Source organism: Empidonax traillii, unplaced genomic scaffold (genome assembly GCF_003031625.1).
Source record: "Empidonax traillii isolate 1590-97213 ecotype Southwest subspecies unplaced genomic scaffold, ASM303162v1 scaffold729:size315501, whole genome shotgun sequence".
NCBI lineage: Eukaryota > Metazoa > Chordata > Aves > Passeriformes > Tyrannidae > Empidonax > Empidonax traillii.
In genome coordinates, this window is record NW_020955922.1 from 73,141 (window position 1) to 99,031 (window position 25,891).

The following is a 25,891-nucleotide window of genomic DNA, read 5'->3' on the forward strand; positions in this document are numbered from 1 at the left end:
TGATTAAGGGTGGTCAGCACAAATCCTTTTGTTGGTCCCTTGTAAAACAAGGGACCAAATCACTTTCTATAAATTGTGGTACTGATTTTTGGAACCCAGAGAGGTAAAATGGGCCATGGAAATCACAGAGATACTTAGAACTGGATGCTGATACAAAGTAGGCCACTTTATACTCACCCTGCCATGCATCTGTAAGAAAGTTTTTAGTTTTCCTTAATGTGTGGTGTTTTTTTTGTTTTGTTCTTTTTTCTTTTTGTAATTTCCTTTAAAGCTTTAAACTTGGAAATCTAGCAGTACAACTGGGTCACGTAAAGATATACAACTAACCAATAAGGATCTAAGTGATTGCATGTTAACTTCTTTATTTTAAATGATCTTCTGCGTTCTGGCAAATGTTTCTCCATAGGATGAAGATGAGTTGGACTCTCACACCATGGTAAAGACCAACTCAGAGAGCGCTGGCACCATGAGAGCCACAAGTACGATGAGTGAAGGCGCCCAGACAATGATCGAGCACAACAGCACTATGTTGGAATCAGACCTGGGGACCATGGTAATAAATAGCGATGACGACGAAGAGGAAGATGGGACCATGAAACGTATGTTGTCAATTTGCTTTCTTCTAATAATGTAATAGGTTTCCTTGTGCTGCACAACAATATTGTATCATCAGTGGCTTTTTAGTGTCAAGTTCTGTGGTTAAAACGGGGAGAGGGGTATTTATGTCTCTAAACACTCTCTGTAGTTTGTGGAGAAAAAGGAGATTATAGTAGGAAATTCAAAGCAGAAGACTGGTTTCGCTGCTTTGCTCCTTTCTCTGGAGGACTATCAAATTGGCCTTGTGTGAATTGTCCCTTTTACTGCTTGTGTCTTGCTTTTTGTCTCTGGTCCCCGATTTGGACCAGTTCCTTGGAGCTGAACTGAAGTGATGTGATTGAGAGGCTGCTGTTTCAATGTCAGTAGTCCTGGGAACACATCGTGACTCTCCATGGGGTTATCAATCAGGAATATATCTTGCTGCAAAATTGCTTTGTAAGTCATGATCAATTAGCAGATTTGTATTTTATAAGCGACTTATTATTCAGACATTTGTTGAAATGTAATTCAGTAATGCTTGATTGAAGTCAGTGATCGAAAGATTGTTGAAACCGAGGTACAAAGTTCTAATTGACTTGATGGCCTGAGGGAGTATGTAACAGAGAAAAAAAAATTGTGAATGTTTCTATGTCTAAAATTATAACTTACACTGAAATATTCATAAATACACATTTTTAAATACTTAACTTACATACTTATGTACTGATGTGGTCATTATTTGGCTGAGGACTATTGCAGATTGAGGCCCACTGAATTTATTAGAATGATTTGCTTGAGTGGGCAGCATCAATAGATGAATCTAACTCAGGCTGTAGCTGCCTGAATTCATGAGGCACAGAAAGGCCTAATGTTTAATTCCAGGCTATTGTTTGGGAGTGGGGAGCTGTGTTTGTGTGTGTAATGTAGAAAGCTAATGTCTCAAGAGTGAAAATCAGGAACTTTGTAGAATGTTTCATAGCAAACATAAAACTGCATTTGTGTTTGCGTACAGACACCTGATGTGATTTGTGCAAGATTAGTTGGAAGTGCAAAGGAGGATTTTATTTTGTTTCAGTGTACAGCAAGTTTGAAAGAAAAAGGGGTTTTGTTGATTTTGTTTTAGCTTTTATGTGGTTTTGTTTTGGGTTTTCTTTTGTTTTTCCTTTAGTGTTCTCGGCAATAAGATAGCACAAATGCCTCTTGATTAGTGGCTAGTTTAAGTGTGATGATTCACCTCATGAAAAGACTCAGTATGTGCTTTAGTTTGTTTTCATGCTGAAACGAATATTTGCCTGTTAGACCATGTGCCTAATTGGAGGGATCAGTACAAGTGATCTCAAACCCATCAGTTTCAACAAGCTAGGGGAAAGATGAGTGATTAAAAAAAAAAAAAGGGAGATATAGTACCAACAAATTTGGAGTAAAGGAATTCTTAGGGTGGAAGTTTCATGAATTAAGGTTTAGTACAGTTTCTGTGCTGCTTGATAAATCATTTCAGGCTTCATAAGTAAGTTCTCTATAAGTAGTGTACCAAATTGCTTGACATTATTCATGTCGTATTTATATATGCTGAGAGAAAATACCTGTCACTGTACCAAACAGATCAAAAAAGTGTCATTCGGTTTGCACTGCAATCTCTTGTTTGTGTCCTATTTGTCTGCTATGTTGCTGGAGACATTACTTTTAAACTGCACTGTTATTTTTAATTTTTAATTGATTCCACTAACAATCTGTAGCTAGAAAGGGAATTACCTTTTTACACCTTGATATTTGGCCAGTATATTTCTTAATCCCATTCTTCTTTCTTGTCAAACAAGAATATATAATCTTTGGGACAGTGGGTTTTCTTCCCCTCCCTTCTCTCCCATAGATGAGTGTCTAGAGCCCCATAACTCCAGCAAAGCAAAGCCATCAAACTGGAGGTAGCCTGATGGGAAGTGATGGTTTCATCATTCAGCTGTCAGGCAGCAGGTTTGGTTTCAGCACTTACTTGCTAGAAGTTCTTGTATTTTGCATTAAGCACCCCTTATTTGCATTTTTTTACATTAAAAACTGGAAATAATTCAAGAACAGGACCTCCACATCTCTCAGCTAAAAGTAAATACAAATCATGTCCACCGTAGCTGGTCCTTTGGTTCTGTGATTGTTGTGCTATTGGCTGAAACAGGAGCAATAACAAAGGTCCTAAATAAATGTTAGTAGGAAGGGGCATAAAAATCTTTGCTGTCCCTGAGAGGCAGACACAGATTTTGGGCTTCTTTGTACTTGACAAAGACTTTGGAGATTGTTTGCTTTTTCCAGTGTACTTTTATAGGCAAAGTAGGCACTTTGTAGATATTTGTGTGATTTGATTATAATAAATCAGAACAAGTAGCTTAAAAGTGTTCTTTGATACTTCTGAATAATAGAACATTGCAAGCAAGACGCTTGGAGAAATAAACTTAGTAAACTAGGAAAGAGGGATTTCATTTCCTTCCTAGAGACAAAATATTTGTGACAAACTTTTTATTTAATTGCTGTTGTGTTTAGTTTCATGTTTTGTTTCCTTCTGCCTTTTGTTTCCTCGCTCAAGGACAAAATAAGAAACAATAATATGTTTTTATTTATAAGTACCCATGCTTAGAGGCCTCTGGGAGCCATGACAGAAAATAACTAAAACCATATTTTTTTCACAAATGGGGAATTGTGCCCAGATAAAATTGGGATTTGGAACAAAAAGAGGCCTATCATCCTATCCCAACATACATTGTACAGTCTACCAATAAAAAACATTTATGCCATCTTGCTCAGTATGCCCTGTGCATGCTCTGAACAGAAACCTTGGTGTGTACCTGGAAGGAGGGAAGAAAATGCAGAACATGGAGAGATGGAAGGATAGAACTTACCTTAAGGAGGTTTAATGTGGAGTAGAAGAAAGAGTGAGAATGATGGAAGTATTTTGTTCTTTTGTTCAGTTGCCTGGGTTGTACTTACTTTTGTGTAGAAGCTTTTTCATATGTCAGTGCAGAGACCAGTGTTGAGACCAGCTTTCCCACATTCCCTTTGTGGTTTTTTGGCAAGGCTTAGTGTTAGGGCTTTCTGGTACACCAAGAGTACTTCCGATTGTTCTCTTTTCTCCTTTTCAGTAACATTTCCCCTGCTTCTCTTTTCTTCCCTGGTAAAGTTATATTTGCCATCTGCTTTGGGCTGGAAAGCAAGTTTCTTAGTGCCATTTAGATTTATTCTGGGTTTCTAAGTGTTGTTTCAGATTCGATGAAGCTTCTAAATAGTTCATAGCTGGTAATGAATATATTAAAAAAAGAGGACAGTAAACAAAATGAGGTGTCATTTGATGGCTAGAGTATAGAAAAGTGCTCAGGTTTTTGTTTTGTTACTTTTTTCCCTGTGAGACGTGAATGTTTTAGGTTTAGTCAGCATAATTCTCAAACACATTTTCCTTCATATCAAACACAAGAATATAATCTTTGGGACAGCAGGTTTCTGTCCTCTCTCTCATCCTCCATAGGTGACTGTCTTGAGCCCCATAACTCCAGCAAAGCAAAGCCAACAAACTGGAGGTAGTCTGAGGAGAAGTGATGGTTTCATCGTTCAGCTGTCAGGCAACAGGTTTGGTTCCAGCACTTAATTTGGGGAACTTTCTTGCCTTGTTGTATAATGGTATTTTTGATTACCGGGGGATAGGCACCATACTGTAGAACCTACATGTTGATAGAAAAATTCATGAGTTGGTTTATTCATTTTTTTTTTTAGTGATTTCAGCATCAGTAAGGGATTATGTGATGCTGCAAGTCAGTCTGCTCTGTGAGGTGAGGTGGATGCTTAGCTCTGGAGTAATACTTCAAAAGTCTTAGAAAGGCGTAAGTCCTACAGCTCTTTTTACAACTGAAAAGCAAAAGCTAGTGATGTGTGTTTTATGACAACTTAGGACCTAAGTCCAGTAGGAATTCAGCGAGGAAATTTAATTATGGGCTGGTTTTAGTGGGGCTGCAGCCTGGACATTGATGTTGCACTGGTGTAGTTTTGTTCAAGCATTTTTACTATGCCCACAGTCAAATGGTTTACTTGATGCCGTATGGAGGGATCCTAGTGCTTTACTCCTTTATATGTGTATGTAAAGAGATGATAGATGTTTACAAGCCTATTTCACTCCTCAGACCTTCTCCTGTGATGGTAATAAAGTTGTTCATTTATACTGCTTCTAGTAGTATATTTTAAAAATGGGATTTTTTTTTTTTTAATAATGATGTTAGCAATTCTGCTTTCAGAGCTGTTGCAAAATGCTAGTTGAACATGGATTTTTTTTGTTTTGTTGAAAGCAGAAATAAAGTATAACTCATCTGGAATGGACTAATGAGTTTATAATAGCAATGTCATTGAACATTTTTTTTCTTTTCTCCGGAAGCTGGAAAAATAGAACAAAAGTTATTAAACCAGTTTTACAAGTCTTATTCTCAAGAAGCAAAGCAATGTTTTATACCAGAAACTTTTCCCCATGAAAAATTGTTTGAACTTGAGTTTACAGTCCTTCAAAAAGTCTCTGAAGGCTTCAGCTGGCTGAATGTGGATTTTCTGTTTAAATGACAGTTGCAGTTATTTCTGATAAATAGGTATATTATAAAACAAACCAAAGGCTGATTGAAATCTGAAATTAAATGAAGACTTGGGTGTATGAGTCACTGTGATATGAAAGCTGTGAACTCAGTAGCCACTTTGTTACACAGCTCTCTGTAGTCAAACATTTCTTAGATCCACCCTTTGATAGATTCCCAACTGCTCTGGCCTAAGGAATTGAGGATCCAGTTTCTGCTGATGATTCCTTGTGGTTCTGAGTAAGCTGATCTTTAATTCTCTGAGGTTATTGTCTAATAGGCATGTGTTGGCAGCAGAACTTGCCCACTCATAAAATACAGGCACAATTTTCTGCTTAAAATTTGGCTGAAGGAAGTGGCTGTGGCGGCCTTTACATGGTAATTCACTGTTAAGTGAGATTGAGGTCAAAATTCTAGGCTCCTGTCTACCATTTCCCAGGAGAATTACTGCTACTCTGTTGTAGGCCAACTTGCAAGGTGAGATAGGAATGGTAGGAATGTACAGAATATAAAGCCTGAGTAGTAAATGATGATTAGCCATGGTAGCCTTTGTAGTAGGGGGGAGAGTAGGTAGGTAGGTAGGTAGTAGGTCCAAAGAAGGCTAAAAGCTGATTGCTGTGCAGCTTCTGACTCTAATAGTGACAAAGTAGTATATTTTGAGGGAATAAAAATAGTGACAAAATGTTCACAGAAGCGCTTCACATGGGAGAGCCTGATCCCTAACTTTGCTGAAGAGGCAGCAGCTGGAAATGTTCCTCAGCTGAGTGGTGGATGGAGATCCCCAAGATGGAGAAAGTTGTGGAAGCTCATGGCTTTTGGCAAAGGAAAGAAATCTTTCCTTTGTAGATATGCAACTGCAGAAGAGGTCCAGTGCCCTGGTAGTAATAGAATGAGAGAAAGATTTAGAGATTTCCTGTAGGAAGTTATAAATCCCCCACTCCAAAATGCCAAACAAACAAAATATCACCACCTGTGCCCTCCCAGGAAATTATAGTGGGAGACTCACATTTGTAGGAGATGGACACCCTCATCTGCTAACCTTACTTGGTAACTAGTAGCAGAACTTTTCAACCGGTTTAAAATCAATGTAATACTAATATAAAACTTTCCTGATGGAAATACAGCACTAAAAAATATTTTTTCTTTATAGGGGACATCAACTGAATTTTATCAAAACATGCATTAGAATGGCATGTAAATTCCTCCTTATTTTGAAATGTGTGTTCAGAATTATTTATTTTAATTGTGATATGTCTTTGAAACAGTGTAATAGCGTTGGTGTTGTGTTATGTTGTTGCCTCATTTATTTTATTGAGCGTACTTTTTGGAAGAAACTTGCTTACGTAACTATTTGGGGACATCGCTATTGATTGTGTTCCTATGAGGGGTATTGCTGAGCAGCATCCATGGTGTTCTCTGTGTTCCAGCAATTTCTCACCACTATTTTCTTATGGTTTTCTCCCCAAAGCCATCTTGAAGTCTTGCAGTAGGTGAGTGTAGGGATGATAAGAGAAACACTGAAACTGGGACAAACATTTTTAAACATGATCATCTACAACTTTGTCATGAGGGGAGGAGGAGGGGCAGGCACTGATCTCTTCTCTGTGGTGCCCAGTGACAGAACTGGAGGGAATGACCTGAAGTTGTGTCAGGGGAGGTTTAGGTTCAAATATTAGGGAAAGGTTCTTCCGCCAGAGGGTGTTTGGGCACTGGAGCAGGCTCACCAGGGAAGTGCTCACTGCACCAAGGCTGGCAGAGTACAAGAAGTGTCTGGACAACGATCTTAGGCACATGGTGTGACTCTTGGGGGTGGTCCTGTACAGGGCCAGGAGTTGGACTTGATGATCCTTGTGGGTCCCTTCCAGCTCAGCATATTCTGTAATTCTGTGATTGCTTGTTGAAAGTAAAGAATAATTAGATGAGCTGAAAAATCCAAATCCTCCTAGAATGGAACAGGCTATTTGCACAGTAGATTTTTAGTGCAAATGTGGAGTGATACTGAGTGTGCTGCAGATTTTTTGTGGCAAATATATAGCTTGTATAAAAAGTAACTTATGGATAGATGAGTAAATTAAGTGTTCTTAAAGGAATCTTTATGTATTGTACTTCTAATTTTAATGATTCTTGAAAGACAGTTGAGAAAATGATGTTACTCTGTTGTTCATGAATGTTAGAAAAAGTAAAAGTAAAATAAAACCTTGCAAATAAATCTTTAACTAAATACTTTATTTTTTTTTTTTTTAACATTGGAGAAAAAAACCCACACAAACCTTGAAATACCTCTGGTCCTGTTGTTCTGCAGTCGTATTTCTGGTTTTGTGTGAGAGTTTTTATATTTGCAGTGAAGGTAAGCAGCTCTTGTTCTTTTAAATGGGTTAGCTAACTGTATGCTAAATTGAAATCAGAAGCAAGTTCTAAATTCTTATTTACCAAAACAGATAAAACAAGTCCTCAAAGTGTAAAATAAATCCATTTTTCTTATTTTGGAGTAATTTTGGTCCTGTTGACCCACTTTCCATAATATGCATTTGATAAAAAGGAATTTGTAGGGGTTGCTTTGTTTTACGTATGCGGGCAGTCTTCTATTACTTGTCTAAGGAAGATATTTTAAAATAGTTTTAAATCATAAGAGCAGTGCTTGGAAAATCTTTAGTGTTTTTTGTTACAGGAGAGGAGGGAGACTGTCTTACCTGTAACGTGCCAACATTTTGGTACTTGGAGTTTTGAACTGAGACACTGGTAATCTTTTTGTTTATAAGTATGTCTCAGGGATGGAATGTAAGTACAACCATCTCAGCAGGAGAAAAAAATTGATTGTGAAAGGCTATCTTTTTGGTAAAAATAGTTTCAGGGGGTTTGGGCAGTAATGAAAAGTTTGTAGTAAGAAAATGCATTGTATTTCTGTTTTTAATTCCACCTCCTTCATACTACTACTTTCTCTTGGATCTGTTTTCTAAATGTGTGCTTTTCTAACATTTAGATTTTTCCATTTTTCTTACCCTCTACTGAGCTCTCAGGAGACCTCACCCATTATACTGTGTTCAACCCTGGGGCCCCCCCAAAAAAGACAGGTATGGACTTGTTGGAGCGAGTCCAGGGGAGGACCATGAGAATGATTAGAGTGATGGAGCACCTCTGATATGAAAACTGGCTGAGAGAGTTGGGGTAGTTCAGCCTGGAGAAGAGAATGCTCTGGAGAGATCTTACAGCACCTTGCAGTACCTAAAAGGAGCCTACAAGAGAGCTGGAGAGGAACATTTGACAGTGATCTCTAGTGAGAGTGATGGCTTTAAACTGAAAGAGGGCAGGTTTAGATTAGATATTGGGAAGAAATTTTTTGTTGTGGGGGTGGTGCGATGCTGAAACAGGTTGTCCAGAGAAGCTGTGGATGCCCCAGCCCTGGAAGTGTTTAGGGCTGGTTTGGATTGGACTTTAAGCACCTGTTCTAGCAGAAGGTATCCCTGCTCATGACAGGGAGGTTGGAATTAGATGGTTTCTAAAGGCCCTCTTCAACCCAAACCGTTCTATGACTCTATGATTTTTGCCCTTTAGTATTATTTCTGTAGTTACTTGGCATTCCTGCTGCTTACTTCTCATCCCTTCCTCAGTCCCAGACTCAGGAGGTCAAGAAACTTCCTTCAGCTGATCTTGCATTCGGTGGGGGCAAACTTGGGAGATTCTGAAGAAGCATCATCTTCTGTCTGGTCTGTTAAATTCAACTTGAAGTTTAGTTCACTAAATTGTTATGGGCATGGTTGTTATTAATTAAAAGATAATGAGTAGTGATAACTATGAACTGGGATTAGAAACAATATTTGAAAACTGGAAAGGAAGTTTTAGCCGGGTGGAGGTCGGTCTCTTCTGCCGTGTCTCAAGTGAAGGGAAGAGAGGAAATGGCCTCAAATTGCACCAGAGCACATTCAGATTAGATATTAGGATTTTTTTTTTTTACTGAAAGAGTGATTAGGCATTGGAATAAGCCACCCAGGGAGGTGGTGGAGTCACCATATCTGGGAGTGTTTAAGAGGTGTCTGCATGTGGCACTTGGGGATAGGGTTTTCTGGTTATTATGGTGGTGCTTGGTCAGCAGTTGGACTAGATGATCTTGAAGGTCTATTGCAACCTTGATGATTCTGTGAAAAGATGGCAGTACAAAAATAAACATTAATGAAAAGAAAGTCATGCAGCAGAATTGAAATGAAAAAATTGTTAGACAAAGAGACTGGGAAGAGGTGATGAAATAAGAGGTGGAAGGGGGGGAAAAACCCTACTTAATGAATGAATAAAAATAAGTGTGAAGCCAGATAAGGGGATTCGCAAGTTATAGTGATCACGTTAAACAAAAGCTCAAAAGATATTTCTAGTGGTTCACCTTTTCACTTGTTAAAACAAGTAGATCAAATAAAAAATCCTATTATTTTATTATGCTTATAATTTAAAAGTATAGTTTTGTCTGTTTTTTGGTGTTAGATTTTTTCCCCCTACCATAGTTATTTATATATTTCGTCCTGTTTAATATTTTATTTGTGAAAATATATTTCATATTTCTCCCTGTTGAATGTATTATGCTGTAAGCAAGTCAATGTAAGCTGTAAGCATTGACACACTTTTCATGCGTCAGTGCTATGCAGAATATGGTCTGTGAGGGGACAATTATGTTTATTTATTGGACTATTTAGTAATTAATTTGCTTTGAAATCTCACAAATGAAAACAATTTCAGTCATTTAGGATGGAAGATAATTTTTTTTTTTTTTACTTTTAATTTCGTGAAAAGAATAATAGAACAGGAGTTCATGCTGATCTTAGTCTGCTCTGCAAATCCTTTGTAGATACATGGATGGTGATGAAAATCCCCCAGGGTTTCCACACCATGGAGACAGGGTGCTTTGCAACCATCTGTAGAGTATGACCCCATAATTTGCCGAGAACCTTCATTGGCAATGAATTTATTTAAGCAGTATCTAGACATGATTTGTGGGGTTGTTTTTTGAAGTTCTTTTTCTAAATAATTTTTAAATCACACCTTTGGTGAAACTCTGTTCCTTTCCTTAAAGTGCCTGTGGACTAGGCCTTGAAGGTAGGGGCATTCTGCACCCAAAGGGATGCTTAGCACCTTGTGTTGTTCAGTCTCTATAACAACAAATAGATATTGCATGAAGTAACTTCTAATATTATTTGTGTGTGCGACTCTGAAATGTCTTGAACATTTCTCCACGTTGTATCTTGCTACAAAAATATCATTCTTCGGCTATGAGCTTTATGCCAAAGATCCTCAGGGGACAAACAGAGGCTTGCATCACAGATGACTGTATTAGTTGCTACAAAATCCAAGAAAATTAATAAGTGAAGCCTATTTTATAATGCATTAAATCTTTAAATGATTTTTACTTTTTCTTTCAATTAAGGAAATGCTACTTCACCGCAAGTTCAAAGACCTTCTTTCATGGACTACTTTGATAAACAAGATTCCAAGAATAAAAGCCCTGAAAACTGTAATCAGAACATGCATGAACCTTACCACATATCCAAAAACGTTTTCCCTGATAACTGGAAGGTCCCTCAAGATGGAGACTTTGATTTCGTAAGTACATTTTTATTTTTTATTTTCTTGCATGCTCTTTATTTTATTTATGTCAGAAATATTTAATCCCTTTATGTAACTATGTTAATACAAGTAACAATATAAGTAAACTTTCCAGAATACTGTCCAGTTATCTAATCTTAATGCCTTGTCGTGATTGTTGAAATAAGTACATTTAATTAACACAGGATGTCTTTAATGGGGAATGGCATGTGACATTATACTACTTTGTAACTACTCTTTTTTGTTAAAGTGTTTTTGGTTCCTTAAAATTTATGTGCTATAAGAACTTTTAAAATTGACTCAGTTGTTTGAAAAAAACCAAAATTTCCACAGACATGGAATATTGCTGTCATGTTTGCTGCATAACTCAGTAAAATGATAAGCATTTTAGACTGGGTTGGAGCCATTTAATCAATCTCCTTGGAGATGTTTAAGATCACCTACTGTTTTGCACAAGTCATCTTCTTGGTACTATTCCAATAGCACACATCTCTTTACACGGAATTATTCTATCTAATCAGTCTGTCTATTTTACGGTGGGGTTTTTGCCCCTCCAAAATACGTGTAGCTCATTTCTCTTTAGCTATGTTGCACATTATAACAGGGGCAAAAGAAAATGTTTCAGAGTTATAAGTTGTACTTGAAATGAAATAGTTACTAATTAGAGACTTGTAGGTAATTACACCTGGTTTTCACCTTTGTTAATTTTTTAACATGCTTCAGTGAAAGAATTTAGTTTATTCATTGTGGATGAAAAGTTCTTAATTACAGTGTAGTAGCTAAATATGATCACATGACACCTTTTCAAAAGCACACTTGGGATTTGGAGAGAAATGTGTTTAATTTTAGGTGACAGCTGTAGGTGTGGAATTTTTTTCCCAGTTTTCACTTACTTCATTTCTACTTAAAGCTGACTCTTAAGTTTTAAACTACTGGAGTAAAGCCAGTTAAATAGCACAGTACAAGCTGTTGCTGCTGGAGTTTTTCATTTAGTTGAATTTTGTTTTGGGTGGAGTTTTTTTAGGCTTTTCCTGATAATTGGCTTACAACAGAGTTGCACTATTCATTGGAAAATAACTGGCCATTATTTCAGTGGGGTTATTACAGTGCCAAAAAAAAATTGCCTTTAGAACAACTTAAAATTCATCCTATCTTTTCCAGTACTTGTGAAGTAATGCAGGCAAAAATGATTCTTTTTGTAAATGCTAAGATGCAGATTCTGTAAGTGCTTGTTCATGAATATTTCACACGTGGATAATCATGTGGAACTTGTTGACGTTGCTTCTACATATGAAGTTGCCTTCTTGAAATACGAATTTTTCCTAGAACCAAACCTGAGGAGTTCTTACCTTCAGATATTTAACTGCTCTCTCTAGGTAAACCTTGCTACTGATAGACTGGCCACTCATAGACTTCAGAATCCTAGAATGGTTTGGGTTGAAAGGGTCCTTTAGAGGTTGTCTAGTCCAGCTTCCCTGCTGTGGGCAGGGACATCTTGCACGAGTTGCTCAAAACTGTAACCTTGAAAACTTCCAATGAAGGGGCAGCCACAACTTGTCTAGGCAACCTATTCCAATGTCTCATGGAAGTTATGTGATGTTAATCCTTGGTCTCCTGGAAAGGCAGTATTGTAAGGCTTTTTGCTACAAAATCATTCTGATTGAAAACCAAATAGGATTTAAAAAAAATTGAATTGCTATTTGCATGGACAATGTACATGTGTGTAAATGTGGGATGATATTTTGTTTTAAATACGATGAAAGCCAAATACTTCCATAGATAATGCAGCCTAAGAAAGAGTCTAGGAAGACTCTTCAGTAGTGCATGTACTGCTTCAGAGCAGTCCACTCAAAAATACATTTCTCTGAATCTGTCTGGTACCAGGTGATATCACATGGGATGTGGGTTTTCACAGCCTGCTGATTTGAACCATAGGCAATTATTATTTATTTATATATGTATATTCTAGAAGCACTTCTATTTATATTTTAGGCAGCAAGTGACAGTATTGGCAAGTGGCCTGCAAGAGACTTTCTGAAAGGATAAATCAGTGGGCAGCATGCATAATATATTGTCTGCTCTTTGTGAGATCAACATGAATGTTTTCGGTTGCTGACATAAAGTCTTTAAATGATTTATGAAAGGAATAAATAATGGAGACTTTTTGTATTAAATAATTCCATTCTGTTTCGTTTGGAATTAGCCTTAATGGGATCTAAAAAGGGATCCTAGCAGTAAATGATGACAGTCATAATTTTATTTAAAGAGGGAATTGATATGCTAGAACTGAAATATAAATTATCAAAACGCAACTTAATGCTAGTATATTCCAGTAGTACTCCAGCTTTCTGTGGAGACGAGATGGGATGCTCTGTAAATCAGAGTTTGCCAAACTCCTTTGTTGAATGATACTATTATTCTTTCATACCCTCGTAAGCCAAACGCATCATAACAGTGAGCACTTCACTTGTGAGCCAGGGTGAATGACAGTGCCATGCTAAGAAGAGATACTCAGGTGTATTGATTGAAAGACATAAAAGTGTATGTATCTGTTAAAGCATGAACTAGAGATGCAGAAATGCCATTGAGGTGGGAGAGAGAAGGGAAAGGGAAGAAAATCCCAGCTTTATAAATCCCTGCAGCTAATCAGTTTGCTTTTTTCTGTGTGTTATGAGGTGAAACCTGCAGAATTGGAAGCTAATTCTTGTGTCCAAGGGGCATATTTGCTTTAACTCACAGTGATATTTTATCCTATTCTTAGTCTGTTTGATAAAATATAGTTATTTTATTTGTTTAAATGTACAAATACATGTAATGCAGATATAGCAGTTAGTCTTACACACTTACTGATGTTTTTAGATAATGTAAATAAATGATACGGGAAACTTTTCTCATAATGTGGATAAATTAACATATAAAATAATGTAAATTAATTTAGCGCAAGATCTGGTTTGAAAGTTGTTGTGTGAGCATAGTTTTCTGCTCTGACATAAATGTTTTAAAACTCCTTGCCAATGAAAATAGAACTAGAAGACTTTCTCAAGAAAATAGGATGCTTTAGTCAGCAATCTGAGCCTTAAACAAAAAGTAATTTTAGCAGCATTTTTTGTTTTTTAGGTACATATTTATGCTTTGTTTTTTCACTACTGAAGTACGTCTGTTTTGCAGTTCAAAAGCTGATCTTATTTCTTTTTCACTGATGCCATGTGGGAATTTGAGATCCATCTCAGACTGTTGGTCCTGTGGGTCTTCAGTTCTGTGATCAGCCTGTGCTTGTTTTTGATGGCATGTTCCATGAATCAATAAGAGAAAACTGCTGCCGCAGAGCTTCAAGTTTTATATTGTATTGCATCAGGTATATTGCAAATAACTTTTAACTAGACTTAATTTTGATACTGCATACTCACCTTGAATATTACATTATTCTAAATTTACGCTGTTCTGCATGCTTCAGGAGCTAAGGTGTTGGTTTTTATGCATAAGAAGTGTTTGGAGTTTTTATACTACATTTCTTCTTTCTTTCTAAAAAGAAACCACCACCAAACAAATGTAAGCATTCAACCCCAAACACTTCGGAATGTTGTCTTTTCTGTGACTGTATTAGAGTTGCTGGATTTAATCTTTGTTTTCAGTTATTTTGTTGTCTGGTTCTGACATCTCAGGATAAATTTTTAAAACCAAAAGTATGGATCTTTGATATTAGTGAATCTTACAGAAATGTGTTTCTGGGGAAGTACTTGTAAATATTTTGGGTTGTTTTTTTTCCACGTCAGCCTTTCAAATGGAGTGTTGAAGCTCTGATTTGATATATACCTCTTTCAAAAAATCCAAATTAGTGTTTATTCAAACTTCGACTTTTATAATTGTTACAGTGTATTTCACACTCAAGGATCATTGTGAATTTTTGTTTTCAGTGAATTCTATCAGTCTATAGGCAATTCTCTGACAGCTTTTAATTATTGCAGCAGATGGAAAAATTAAGGCAGTGTTTTCAATCCTAATTCTGTCAGTTTTACTTGGGGTTAGCTGGTGTTTCACCTCGATGCCGGTAAGCGTAATGAACAAGATATTACTCAGTGTGAGTAAAAGTGGCACAATGTCACTGAATAAGTAAAAATGCAGTAGAGCTCTGTAGTGTATGGGTATGAGATTCTTAGAAATGTTAAAGATGGATGGTATAATCAGCTTTTCATGATGAGGCTTAACTCTTTAGTGGGCCAACTTTTAGTTGTAGCTCAGAAGTCAGCAGTTTGGATCAGAGTAGTGAATTAGAACAAATGATGTGGTTTTTTTGCCCATCTGACTGACCAGTCCTTGTAAGAAGAGTTGTTTATTATAGATATATTGTATTCATTTGACTGTGTTACCGTTGTGATAGCTTTGTTCTTTCTAGGGGAATGTTTCACATTAGATAAGTACGTGCTGGAGAGAGCGAGGTGGTGGTCAAACAGCTTGCTCAAATTTGTTATGGTCATTCACAGCTGAAGATTTTGCAATACATTGTGATACATTTATCACAAATTTATGGGCATTATAAAAATTGATTTTCACCAAAAAAGGTGCACTTTTAATAAGCAGAAAGTGCTCAACATTTTTATTAAATGAGGATACCCGGATAAATCTTAGCTTCTAGATTGGTGTCTATGTGCTGTCAAATAACCTGCTGCTTACATTTTTGCTGTATCAAGACATTTTAGATCTCATTAAGATGTAAAATTGCCCTGTAAGTCCTTCTGCCCCTTAGTAATGTATGTCAGTGCGGGACATGATGTTAACAAAGGATTTACATGAGCTGCAGTGATGTGATAGCTAATTGATGATAACCTGTGAATTAACATGAGTCGGAATGAGTTGCTAAACTTCATTTGCACTGATTGTATACGTTATTTAATTTTAAATGAGTCATGTACTTTTTGTTATGAAATGATAAAATGTAAAAAGGCAAATCTATTTATTATAGCAGTGCTAGGGTAATGATTTCTGTCTCTAGCAGAATTATTTCCAAACAGGAATGGTATCCAGATTGTTAAATATTAAACAGTGAACATGTAGATCATGTTTTGCAATAACTGCAGTATCATGTTTAAGTAGATGCATTTTGGGTGACTTAAAGATTCTGGAATAGCAACAAAAAATTACAAAGCCATCTGTTACCCTAGGCAGAATATTTCCCTGGGTTTCAAGAGGAACAAATACATAAGAATATAATAATTGTGAAATAATACTATTGCAGATATGCAGCACTTCAGTTAACATTTATAAATGCATAATGTGACAATTTGGTAAAAAAGTAAATACTATAAAATGACTGAAGACCATCTAGAATTTAATTAAAACTGCAGTAATAAAGCTAGGCTGAGTTAGCTTCACTGGAAGTATGTCTGGGTCCAAAACCTTGGCTGGGTTTATTCCAATTTTGTTTAAGCAGCGGCTGAGTTTGCTTGGACCAGTCTTCTTTTAATTAATGGGAATGAACGTATATTATCTATTTTCAATCGTTTCTGCTTCTCTTCTAAGTAATTTAAAAAGTTTAAATGAAGTATTAACATAGTTTCATTTTTCTTTGTTTTTAATTAGTTGCTTGAATATCATGAAACATTTCCAGATGCTGCCAGGAAAACGTGTTCTTAACTAAGCAAACACAAAACTTGGGTTTCTGGGTTTGCCTAGGCCGTATGGATATGAGATAAGCACATGTATTATTGGTGTTGACAGTTTCCATGCAGAATTTCATTCATTTCAGTTCCAATACAGCTAAAAGGGGAGAGACTGTATATAATGAGTATAATATGCTCTATCTAGGTCATTTTTTGAGGACAGTGTGAACCTCGGCAGCGGAGATTTTCTGTACCTTTCTTAATAGGTGGCTGTTACAGAACTTCTTCTGTATTGAGTGATTTTTAAAAAAAATGAAAGGTGTGTTGGTAATTCAGTGGGAGAGATATTTGTATTAGGAGTCCACAGTGGATGGTTTGCAGGTTGTGGCCTTGGTTTGTTATTCTTATCATGCAGCTGTTCAGGCAGGCAGTAGGGAAGGTTGCTGCAGCCTGATACATAAAGTGAAAGTGTAGTATTGGTTGCTGGGCTTTTCCCCCCAACTCCTCACCACACAAAGAGAAAAGACCTATTACACTTTTTTTTTTTTAAGCTGTATAAGTCAAATACTGACTGATTTAACTAAATCATTTTTATACATTCTGATCACAAAAGGCAAATTCATTTTTGTGCTGAGAATGGGGGAATACAATACCTGAGCAGAGTGTTTCTTCAACTGGTATTGAATATAGGATCCTTTCTCTCTGAATATGTCCTTTTTTTTGTTACTGTATGAGTAAATAAGTAATTTTTTAGACTGTAAAGAGAATCAATCCTTTCTGTTTATCCTGAATTGTAGAACAATTATAAAGCTGTTTCTCTGATCACTGAGTCATTCGTGCCAAAGTACCACTGCAGTTCTGGAAGGTGAATCGTGCTGTCTGGCAAATATGACATGAATTTTTGTATCTTAAAAGAGCACAGAAAACACCTTTCTAGACCAAAAAGATTTTCACATTTTTACATGTTAAAAACAGAATTAAAGGGTTTTACTTATTGACATACTCTGAAGACAGAGCAAGAACTCGGGCTTGAATTGCAACAGTTTATCTGAAGTTAGATAATAAGAGGAATGGATAACAACATAAACAGCAGATTGCCTCAGAGGGTCACAGGAGTTGCCAGTGTTGTAAGTGTTGAGGACCTGGTTAGATAAACACATAAGGAACTGTTTTGATGGATTTAATCCCACTTGGAGCAGAGGATTGTTGTAGGTGACCTTCTCCTGTAAATGTTTCCGATGGCCTTATTTTCTATGGCCTTTTAAGCTACTGCTGATGCCTGATGTTTGTAATCATAAGAGATGTTGAGAACAATTAGGTCTTAAAATCATCGAGCTCTCAGAAATAGTGACTTACTTAATTTGTTTATTATGAGCATCAGTATTTCAGAGGAGCTAGACCTTGGGTAACCTTGACAGTTTTCGCAATTAGCAGTCAATTATTATTTCCAAACATGAGTCTGCCTCTGGAAGATTCCAGCCAAGATGTAGTCAGTAGAACTTAACCATGTTTTCTCTCCCAAAAGTTTAAAATATCTCTGCCATCGTATTTTATCACATCAAATAGTTTCAATATGCAGTGTATTTTTAAATTATAAAATAGTTTCTAGTGAGAAAACACTTCAAAACCAATTTTACAGTGAACTTTCTAAGTGTAGAGTTAAGAATCAAACTTCTTCACACCAAAGAATTTAAATGCTTGCATCATCTAATGGCCTTTTTTTTCCTCATTAACTCAAATGGAGAAGACTGAAGCGTAACTCTGGTATATATATTCACTTAATCAACAAATCTGTAATTTGTGCGTAGTTTAAGGAGAACAAAGGAAAGAAATGAGTGAAGCTGATGAGCTGGCATAGTCCTGCTGGTTTAAAGCAGCATCTTGTTACCTTAGTAACCAGTTGTCTGTACTAATATACCTCCTTAGGATCATTGTGTAATAGCTCAGTAATGTGTATAGCCTAGAAAGAGCTTTGAAACACTTGGAAAAAAGCAGTTGTGGCTGGACAAGTTTTAGATGTTCCTTTTTTGTCCCTCACACCAATTCAGTTTCAGGTCTCTTTTCTGTTTTCTCTTGCCAAAAGAAAAAAAAAAATAAGGGGGGGGGGGTAGGATATTTAATCCGAAGAGTTTCCATGTTCCATGAATCACTGTTAATGTCAAGACAGTGTACCACACCTTTGTGTGTAATGTCTGACCCCCACACTGAGTGCTCACACCAAGGGGTGCGTGTTCCACTTCAGGGTTTCAGCAAAATTCTTTGAAATCATCTCTATGAAAATATCATGCAAATCTACCACCAGGAAAATCTGCTCTTTGCTGTGATGATTAATGCTAATGAAAAGGAGTAAAAATAAAACTTGCCTGAGGAGAGTGGGCGACTGGAATTTTTCAAGATTGGTTTAAGTTAATTTTTGTATCTTCTTAGTTTCGAGCAGGATTTCCTCATCTTGTGGTTTGGTAAAGAACATGGGATGTTTTTTTCAGTTTAGGATTATTTTACACCCTTTTTTAAATTGGACTTTTATCACCCTCCTTTTTTTTATTGGACTCAAGTGTCAGATAGGATTCTAGCAATTTAACTGAAAAAATAATTTGGATGAGTTTAGTGTCTGTGTGGCTCTGAATAATCGCAAAGCTTGTATTAGATTTCTGTACCTTGTGTTTTGATTGTCAGCCAGTGAATACCATGTGTTGACTATATATTAAGCGTAAATGTTAACAATATTTCATAAACAAAATACTGGAAATTATATGGCTGACAATACTATTGAGTTTTATGAAGAATGGAAAAAAGTCTGTCTGGCTTTTGTTTCCAAACATTTTGTAGAATGGGAAGAAAGAGACTTCTGCATTCAGGCATGGACTTCAAACAGAGGGCTCTTAATACTTGAAGTTCTTTGTTATTTTGAATTCATATCGTCAGATATCTGATTAGACTGGACTTAGTAAACATATACCAAAACCAGAGATTGCCCAGAAAATTATAATTTACATGTAAATTTTATTTTCTTATAACTAGCATAATTTCAGACATAAAGGGGAACTCCTGTGAAACTTGAAAGCAGAATCTGTGTTTCTGTAAGAGTACACTTAACACTCCCATTTACTTGTATGATAGTAGTGTGTGAAATGTATGCATGGAAATTATCCAAATGTCATTCTTTTACGTTAGAACTGTGGCTATGAATGCCTTATAACCCCCATTTACTTTTGTTTATTGGGAGTTGTAGCATTGCTATGCACTAGTCATTTGATTTTTGGTGAAAAAGGTAAGATGTGTGCAATGTAAATCTGCAGTCTGACTGTTTGTAGACTTGTGTTTTTTCATTCGTTTTTGTTGTTATATGTGCCTCATAGACAGCACCAGTACTTAAAAAGGTAAAAAACCCCATGTAAAGTCACCCAGGATGTGGAGGGCAGACACACACAAAAACCCCCCAAAAATCAAATTGTCAAGCTTTTATACCTCCTTTATATTTTTATATGAGTAACAATTTAAAATTAAAGCTATATTTAAAAGTAAAGCCCAGTACATAAAGCTAAAGCTTTTGACAAACACTTTATAGAAGACTTAATAAGACTTAATCTCCTACTTGTTAAGGTCAGTGGTAAAACTGTTGTCAGTGTTAAGTTTTGCTGCACAGACCATTAAAGGCAGACTTTCAACTGTGTCTAAATGTAAAACTGCATTTAGATTTAGAGTTAGAAATTTCTCAGACTGTTTCTCTCATCATTCCTTAGTTTAGAGCAAGTGCATCTAATTACCAAGAAGGAAACTTTGAAGAATTAACACTTCTCTAGCATCTCCTTAATGATTACGGTATTGCTGATATTTACGTTTGATATTAGAGGTTGTACAGATATAAGAATACTCGTCCGAAAGTCCAGTTTCTTAATGTATGTAAGATGTTTCAGGACAAAATTGCTCATTAGCAAAGCTCTAAAGGTACAATAAAATGGTTATAGCTATTTCAAGAAGCTGAGAACCCTGACTGCATTTACATGACAATTTTTAGTGTGGTATAGTGAGAAGTAAAACAAGTAAACTTAAATAATTTCAAAGAATTTAACTTACTTTACTTTGCATTGCACAGACAAGGGTCATGGGCAAGGTTAGGTCTGCAGCTGAGAGGCAGGAACTTAGCAAACTGTGCTACTTTGGGTGTGTGATGCTGTGTGAGAATGCTGTAGTGTTTGTAGATGTGAATTAGGTGGAACTTCCTAAAAACATGTTTGAATTTTTTTCCCTCATGGTGTCACTACAGCCCAGTATATGTCATTTTTTTATATTTGAATATTATTCTTTCAAGTAAGAATAGAGGAAAATGTGTGCAACAAAGACACAGATCAAACTTTCACATTACACCAAAAAGTTATGTAAATGCAAAGTTCTCTTAGTAAAAGTAAGCTGTCCCAAAATGACTGTTTTATTTTGTTGTATTCTCTTTGAAGATCATGCTTTTTGGCATAGGGAATTCATTGAAGAAATGTGTGAATGGAAGAGGAGGCTTTTTTACTGGGAACTCCTTTGGCATTGTTCTCACTGGAACCTGGAGACAGTGCTTATTTTTTTTTAAGGTTGTGCTTCAAGTGCAAACACTTGAGTTACTTTAAGATTGCCATTAATTATAGTTACATGTTCTAAATGCCATCCACACACAAGAAGAATTTGTACTCTACAGAGGTGGATAACCACCTCAAGTTGAGAACTATTATCCTCATAATGTTCATAGAGAGAGAAATGTGGTATTTCCATGGTGCTTGTGATGTGTGTGTGTAGGATGGAATGGGTTTTTTGTTTTGCTTTTGCAAAGTTATAAATTTCATTGCTATTTTTGTCTTTCCGAAGAGTTGCCATTAACTATTAGAATACAATTGTGAGGCAAGATAAAGAGACAATTGCGAGTAAGCTAGCATTCAGAAGGGTTCAGGTAAAGTAACAAAGACATTAAATTCAAAAGTAAAACCAGTGCTTGTCCTTTGGGATTTTGTTTGTGACCTATGATTGGGCAAGATGCAAGCACCCATGTGCAGTCCACCTTTAATACTACTGCTGGAGGAACAGAGAAGGAATTGGCAGAAGTTGCTTGGTGTGTACATGCTCAGCTGTTCCAGCTGCCGTCTCGAGCTGGTTAACTTCCTTGTCATGGGCTTTAAAGACCTGGTTTACAATGGTGGTTTTTCCTTGCGTAAAGTTTTTGAATGATACTGTAACACAGAGCCTTTTGGAGTAATGAAGTTACAGCCAAATAATGCACTTTTGACTTTTGCCCAGCAGTTATCAGGATTTAACTCCAGATTTTTGCAATACCTTTTTATTTAAAAACCAAAACCAAACATCTTAAGCCCCAGAGAGTTTTCAGAGTAAGCAATATTTGCAGAGAAAAAGAGATGGAAAAGAGCTGATGCCTCTGAAGGGAATTTCTGAAGGATTTGGGGTAAAAGAGTGGTAGGTGGAGAGAGACCAAACTCCATGTTACTTAAGCATCCCTGTGGCCTGTGAAACTCAAGAGCCTTGTTTTCTTCTCTCTTTTGGCTGATGACTCTATGGCAACAGCCCAGTGGTCATTTCAGAGGTGGGCTTATTCAAAACCACAGGGGAAAATAGTGACATTGGAAACAGTGATTAGTTTGAAACTACCTGACCTGTTTTTCCATGTTTTAAAGAGCTGTTGCTATGGCAACAGCCGCTCACTGAGGACCAAGCACTGCTAAGTTTCAAAGGTTCAGCAGTCATGTGTGTGTGGAGGGCTGGATCACTTCCAGCATCAAACTGTGTTCCCTGCATCAAACTGTGTTCCCTGCACCCACAATTTTTATAGATACCTGCGCTACCCTAGAATTAACACAGATGCTTTAGAAAACATATTATCCAAGTCCTACTGGATCTGTTTACTACTTTGGCTTGATTTCAATTAATTTCTTCCTTTGTTCATCTTCTCAGCTTATTGCAGCTTCCCAAAATAAAACACCTCCAAAGAATGATAGTACCATATCCTGTGGTCCTCATACTGTCCTGTCACTGAACACAATGATAATTTTCTTCCACAATTCCATATCCCATGTTATGGAAGTCAGCAAACATAAGCTGTTAGACTGTGGGTTAGAGAGAAATTAATTCCAGAGCTGAGATGCATTCATTGAAAAATAACCTGACAATTTTAATCAGTGAATTGCTATCTGAAATGCTTCTACAGCTGGCAGTTGCCATTATGACATATGGAGGAGAGAGGACTTTGCAGATGGACAATTCAAGAAACTATTATACAGCTTTAAATTGAAAATCAGTGCACTGAACTTTGCCTGGCATCTGGAGTGTACTGTGCTTCTTGTGAGAACTGTCACTTAGTAGGTGGACAGCAGTGTATAGTTTGATAATGGAAATGTGTGGTTAGTAATGGTAATGGCCAGTCTTCGCAAACGAAGATCCGGGGAAGGTTTTTACACCTTCCAGCCTGCACATTGGATTTTTTAGGTGAGACACAGTGTGCGCGGAACTGAGCCCACCCTTTAATCCTGAGGTTCATCTGCCGGGGCCAAGCACGCTTGGATGGTGGCAGCGAGGTCCTCAGGCCGTAGATGGATTGCCTTACAGGGCTAACGAGCTCCATCTGCCCGGGGAGTGTCCCTGACCGGGAATCGAACCCGGGCCTCGGTGTTGACAGCGCCGCGCCTTAACCACTGCACCACCAGGGGCTCCCTGTGGTTAGTAGAAGTGTGCACTTTACATGTTACAGAGTTAGAAGAGTGGTTGCAGTGTTGTCCATGTTTGAAAGGAAAGTACATTTTTGTCAAGCACAGATTTCAAGAGAAGACCTTATTTTAACTGCTTCTCAGGAGTAATTGGGACCACAGAAAAGCACCTTAGTTTCAGTGGTACTGGAGCCTCTACCTTACAGTGGGGGCTGTGATAGAATAGAATACAGTACTCTAGCTAGCTGCTTTTTTCTTGTCCCCCAAATCTGTTGGCATTATTTTGGTCTTGTTCTTTTTGAGCCCCGAATTGTAAACCCTTCTCAATCTCTAACAAGCAGATTTTTAAACCAAATACGAAGGAGAATGTTCACCTGTGATCTTTAATTTGTTGGTTGTGGGGAAAAAGTGATAATTGTGAAGGGTTCTCAGCTGATCTCATTAAATGCAAAAAAAGAGTTTAAAAAACTATGTTCACGTGTGGAAATCAAATGGTCAGAAATTAAGGAGTGTGATGCATTTATGATTGCTTGGCCCATTATGGGCTCATTATTTATCGGAGTTTTAACCCATAGTCATGTAATTAAAGAATCTGCTACGATGTTATAATTTGAAAAAAAAAAAAAGTCAAATTAAGGTTGCTTAAGGAGATGTAAAGTGTTCTTCCCTGATGTCTTTCAAGTATTTGACCTAAAATGCTTTTAGAGAGTTTTATACATAGAATCAGAATGTGATTTCATATCAATTTAAAAGGGGAGAATTCCAGGCACACGTAAGAGCCCTTCATTGCACAACATCAGTGAGGCAAAGGAATGAGCAGCTGGGTGGGAATTTGGCTGTTAGCAAGGCTTAGCCCACCATACCTGGTAAGACTCATTTCAGCAGTCTTCTGTAGCTAGAAGTTCATCTCTGTCTTCGACACAAGAGTAAGTTTTCACGGCCTGTATCAGCACTTCTCTGTCTTTTCCTGATGCAGCACTTATGTCATGCAGCCACAGCTCTGTAACTAAGAAGCACTGTTGCAGATGCTCGCTTTATTGGAAAGAGCGCCAGGTCTGGTTCTCCCTCAGTGATCTAAAGCACGAATACCATCTGTCCTACCGTTAAGATCACTTCAGTGAGTTTCTACATAACTGCTTACACTTGCCAGATACAGAGAATCAGTCTAGCTGCTTTCTCATTTCTTCTTTTGGAACTGTCCTCAAATTGCCCCATATCACATGTACAGAAGTACTGCTTCCAAATTCCTACTCGTTAAAGTTGTCAGCTTTCTCTGGAACTTCTCAGAAGAAGGCCTTTTCTGCAGTGCAGGGGCTTCAGGGTGGCCTGAATGTGTTTCTTGGCTGTTGAGTGGAGTGACTTGCTGTCCTCAGAATTGTAATCAAGTCAGACCTGGCTCAGAGTAGTGTTGGTATTTTGCAGCAGCTTGGCAGGTAGGTACACTCATGGATGTTTCAGTCTTACTCCTGGTGAAGTTCACTGGGCAGGCACACACTGTTCAGGTACACCCCAGACGCGGAGTTGCAGCTGAAGCAATTGATCCCACCTGGCCTATTCTACCGTGTTCTCCACCCTGGCCATTGAGTATTAGGAACAGTCTAAGCCTCTGTATGCCAAGAACACTGAGAACATACCTGGGCAATAATTGGTGTGAAAAAACAAGGAGGCATGAGATCTTCATGTTCTGCAGAAAAGAGGATCATTTGTGGAATTGATATATGTAGTATCGGACTCGTATTGACTGTTTTCTGAGAACCCTCATAATACTGGGTAATGGAGACTGGAGAACTGTAAGTAGACTTCAGAAAGGTACTCAAGCCAGCTTTGTGGGACCTGAACAGTCAAAAACAATGGGCCTATTTTTCCTGATAAGAAAAAATATTTTTTAGTAAGTGAATAAAAATTTTTGGTCTTGGCCTAGTTTGTCCACAGGGTTCCATTTGGATACCTCTTTAATCCACTAGTCACAGTCATTAAACTCATCTTTTGCTGTAAAATCCTCAGAAAGTTCTGATAGTCAAAAGACCTAAGTTTCCGTAGCTTCATGAAGGCAGTTTTTATTCTAGAATCTCTTCCGCTTCTCCATAACAATTAATTTGGGATTTTCAGGCTCACAGTTACAGGACTTAGACTGCCTGACACTATAGGTGTTAGTCTAGATTGTTGAAAGTCTCCTGATCCTACCCTGATCCCCTTTATCAAAAAGTGTTAGGAAGTTCACTATGTGAACTCACAGAGCCAAGTGAATGAGTTTCTGTGGGTGGTGGCCAGCTTTGTACTCATCCTCTATGTTTTGAGCAGGAAGTCTCCTTCCCCTTGATTGGAATAAATTTTTAAGAATATAAAAGTAGCGGTTGTGCTTTAGGCATTCTTTAGGAATACACCTTGCTGCTGGAACTGTTTTCATTGTATTCTGCAGCAAAATTTTCAAAGAGCTTTATAGTTTTTTGGCTGATCTAATGAACCAGCATTTTATTGAGACTTCAATGTTGCATTAAAGTCTCTCGATACATCTCCCTGCAGATCATCTCTATAAGCTTATGGCTACACGTTCACTTGTTCGCTTTTTTAATTCTTTTACTAAAAATAATATTTTCTAGTGATTACCACATATTTGGGAAAATATATTTTGTCATACAGGCTTTCTTTATGTTCGATAAAACTATGTAAGTTTGCATTTTATGTGGTTCTAGTAGTGTGTGAATCAAGCCAGGAAATCACCCTGCTTGTGTTCTTACCAAAGTCACACTCAGCCAGGGCTGAGACATCAGATTTTTTCTTTTTCTAAACAGATGGTAAAAATGCGTGGATGTGTAATGATTTCCCCACAAGGAAATAGCATAATAGT

General features: G+C 37.2%; 1 protein-coding gene across 1 annotated transcript in view; it reads left to right on the forward strand.

Moving 5' to 3' along the window:
• STK3 (serine/threonine kinase 3) overlaps nt 1-25,891 on the forward strand; it is a 124,819-nt gene that overhangs the window by 69,341 nt on the left and 29,587 nt on the right. Inside the window, exons 9-10 of the mRNA XM_027900435.1 lie at nt 407-599; nt 10,573-10,748. Of these exons, the coding sequence (XP_027756236.1) occupies nt 407-599; nt 10,573-10,748 (369 nt within the window). The remainder of the gene's footprint in view (nt 1-406; nt 600-10,572; nt 10,749-25,891) is intronic.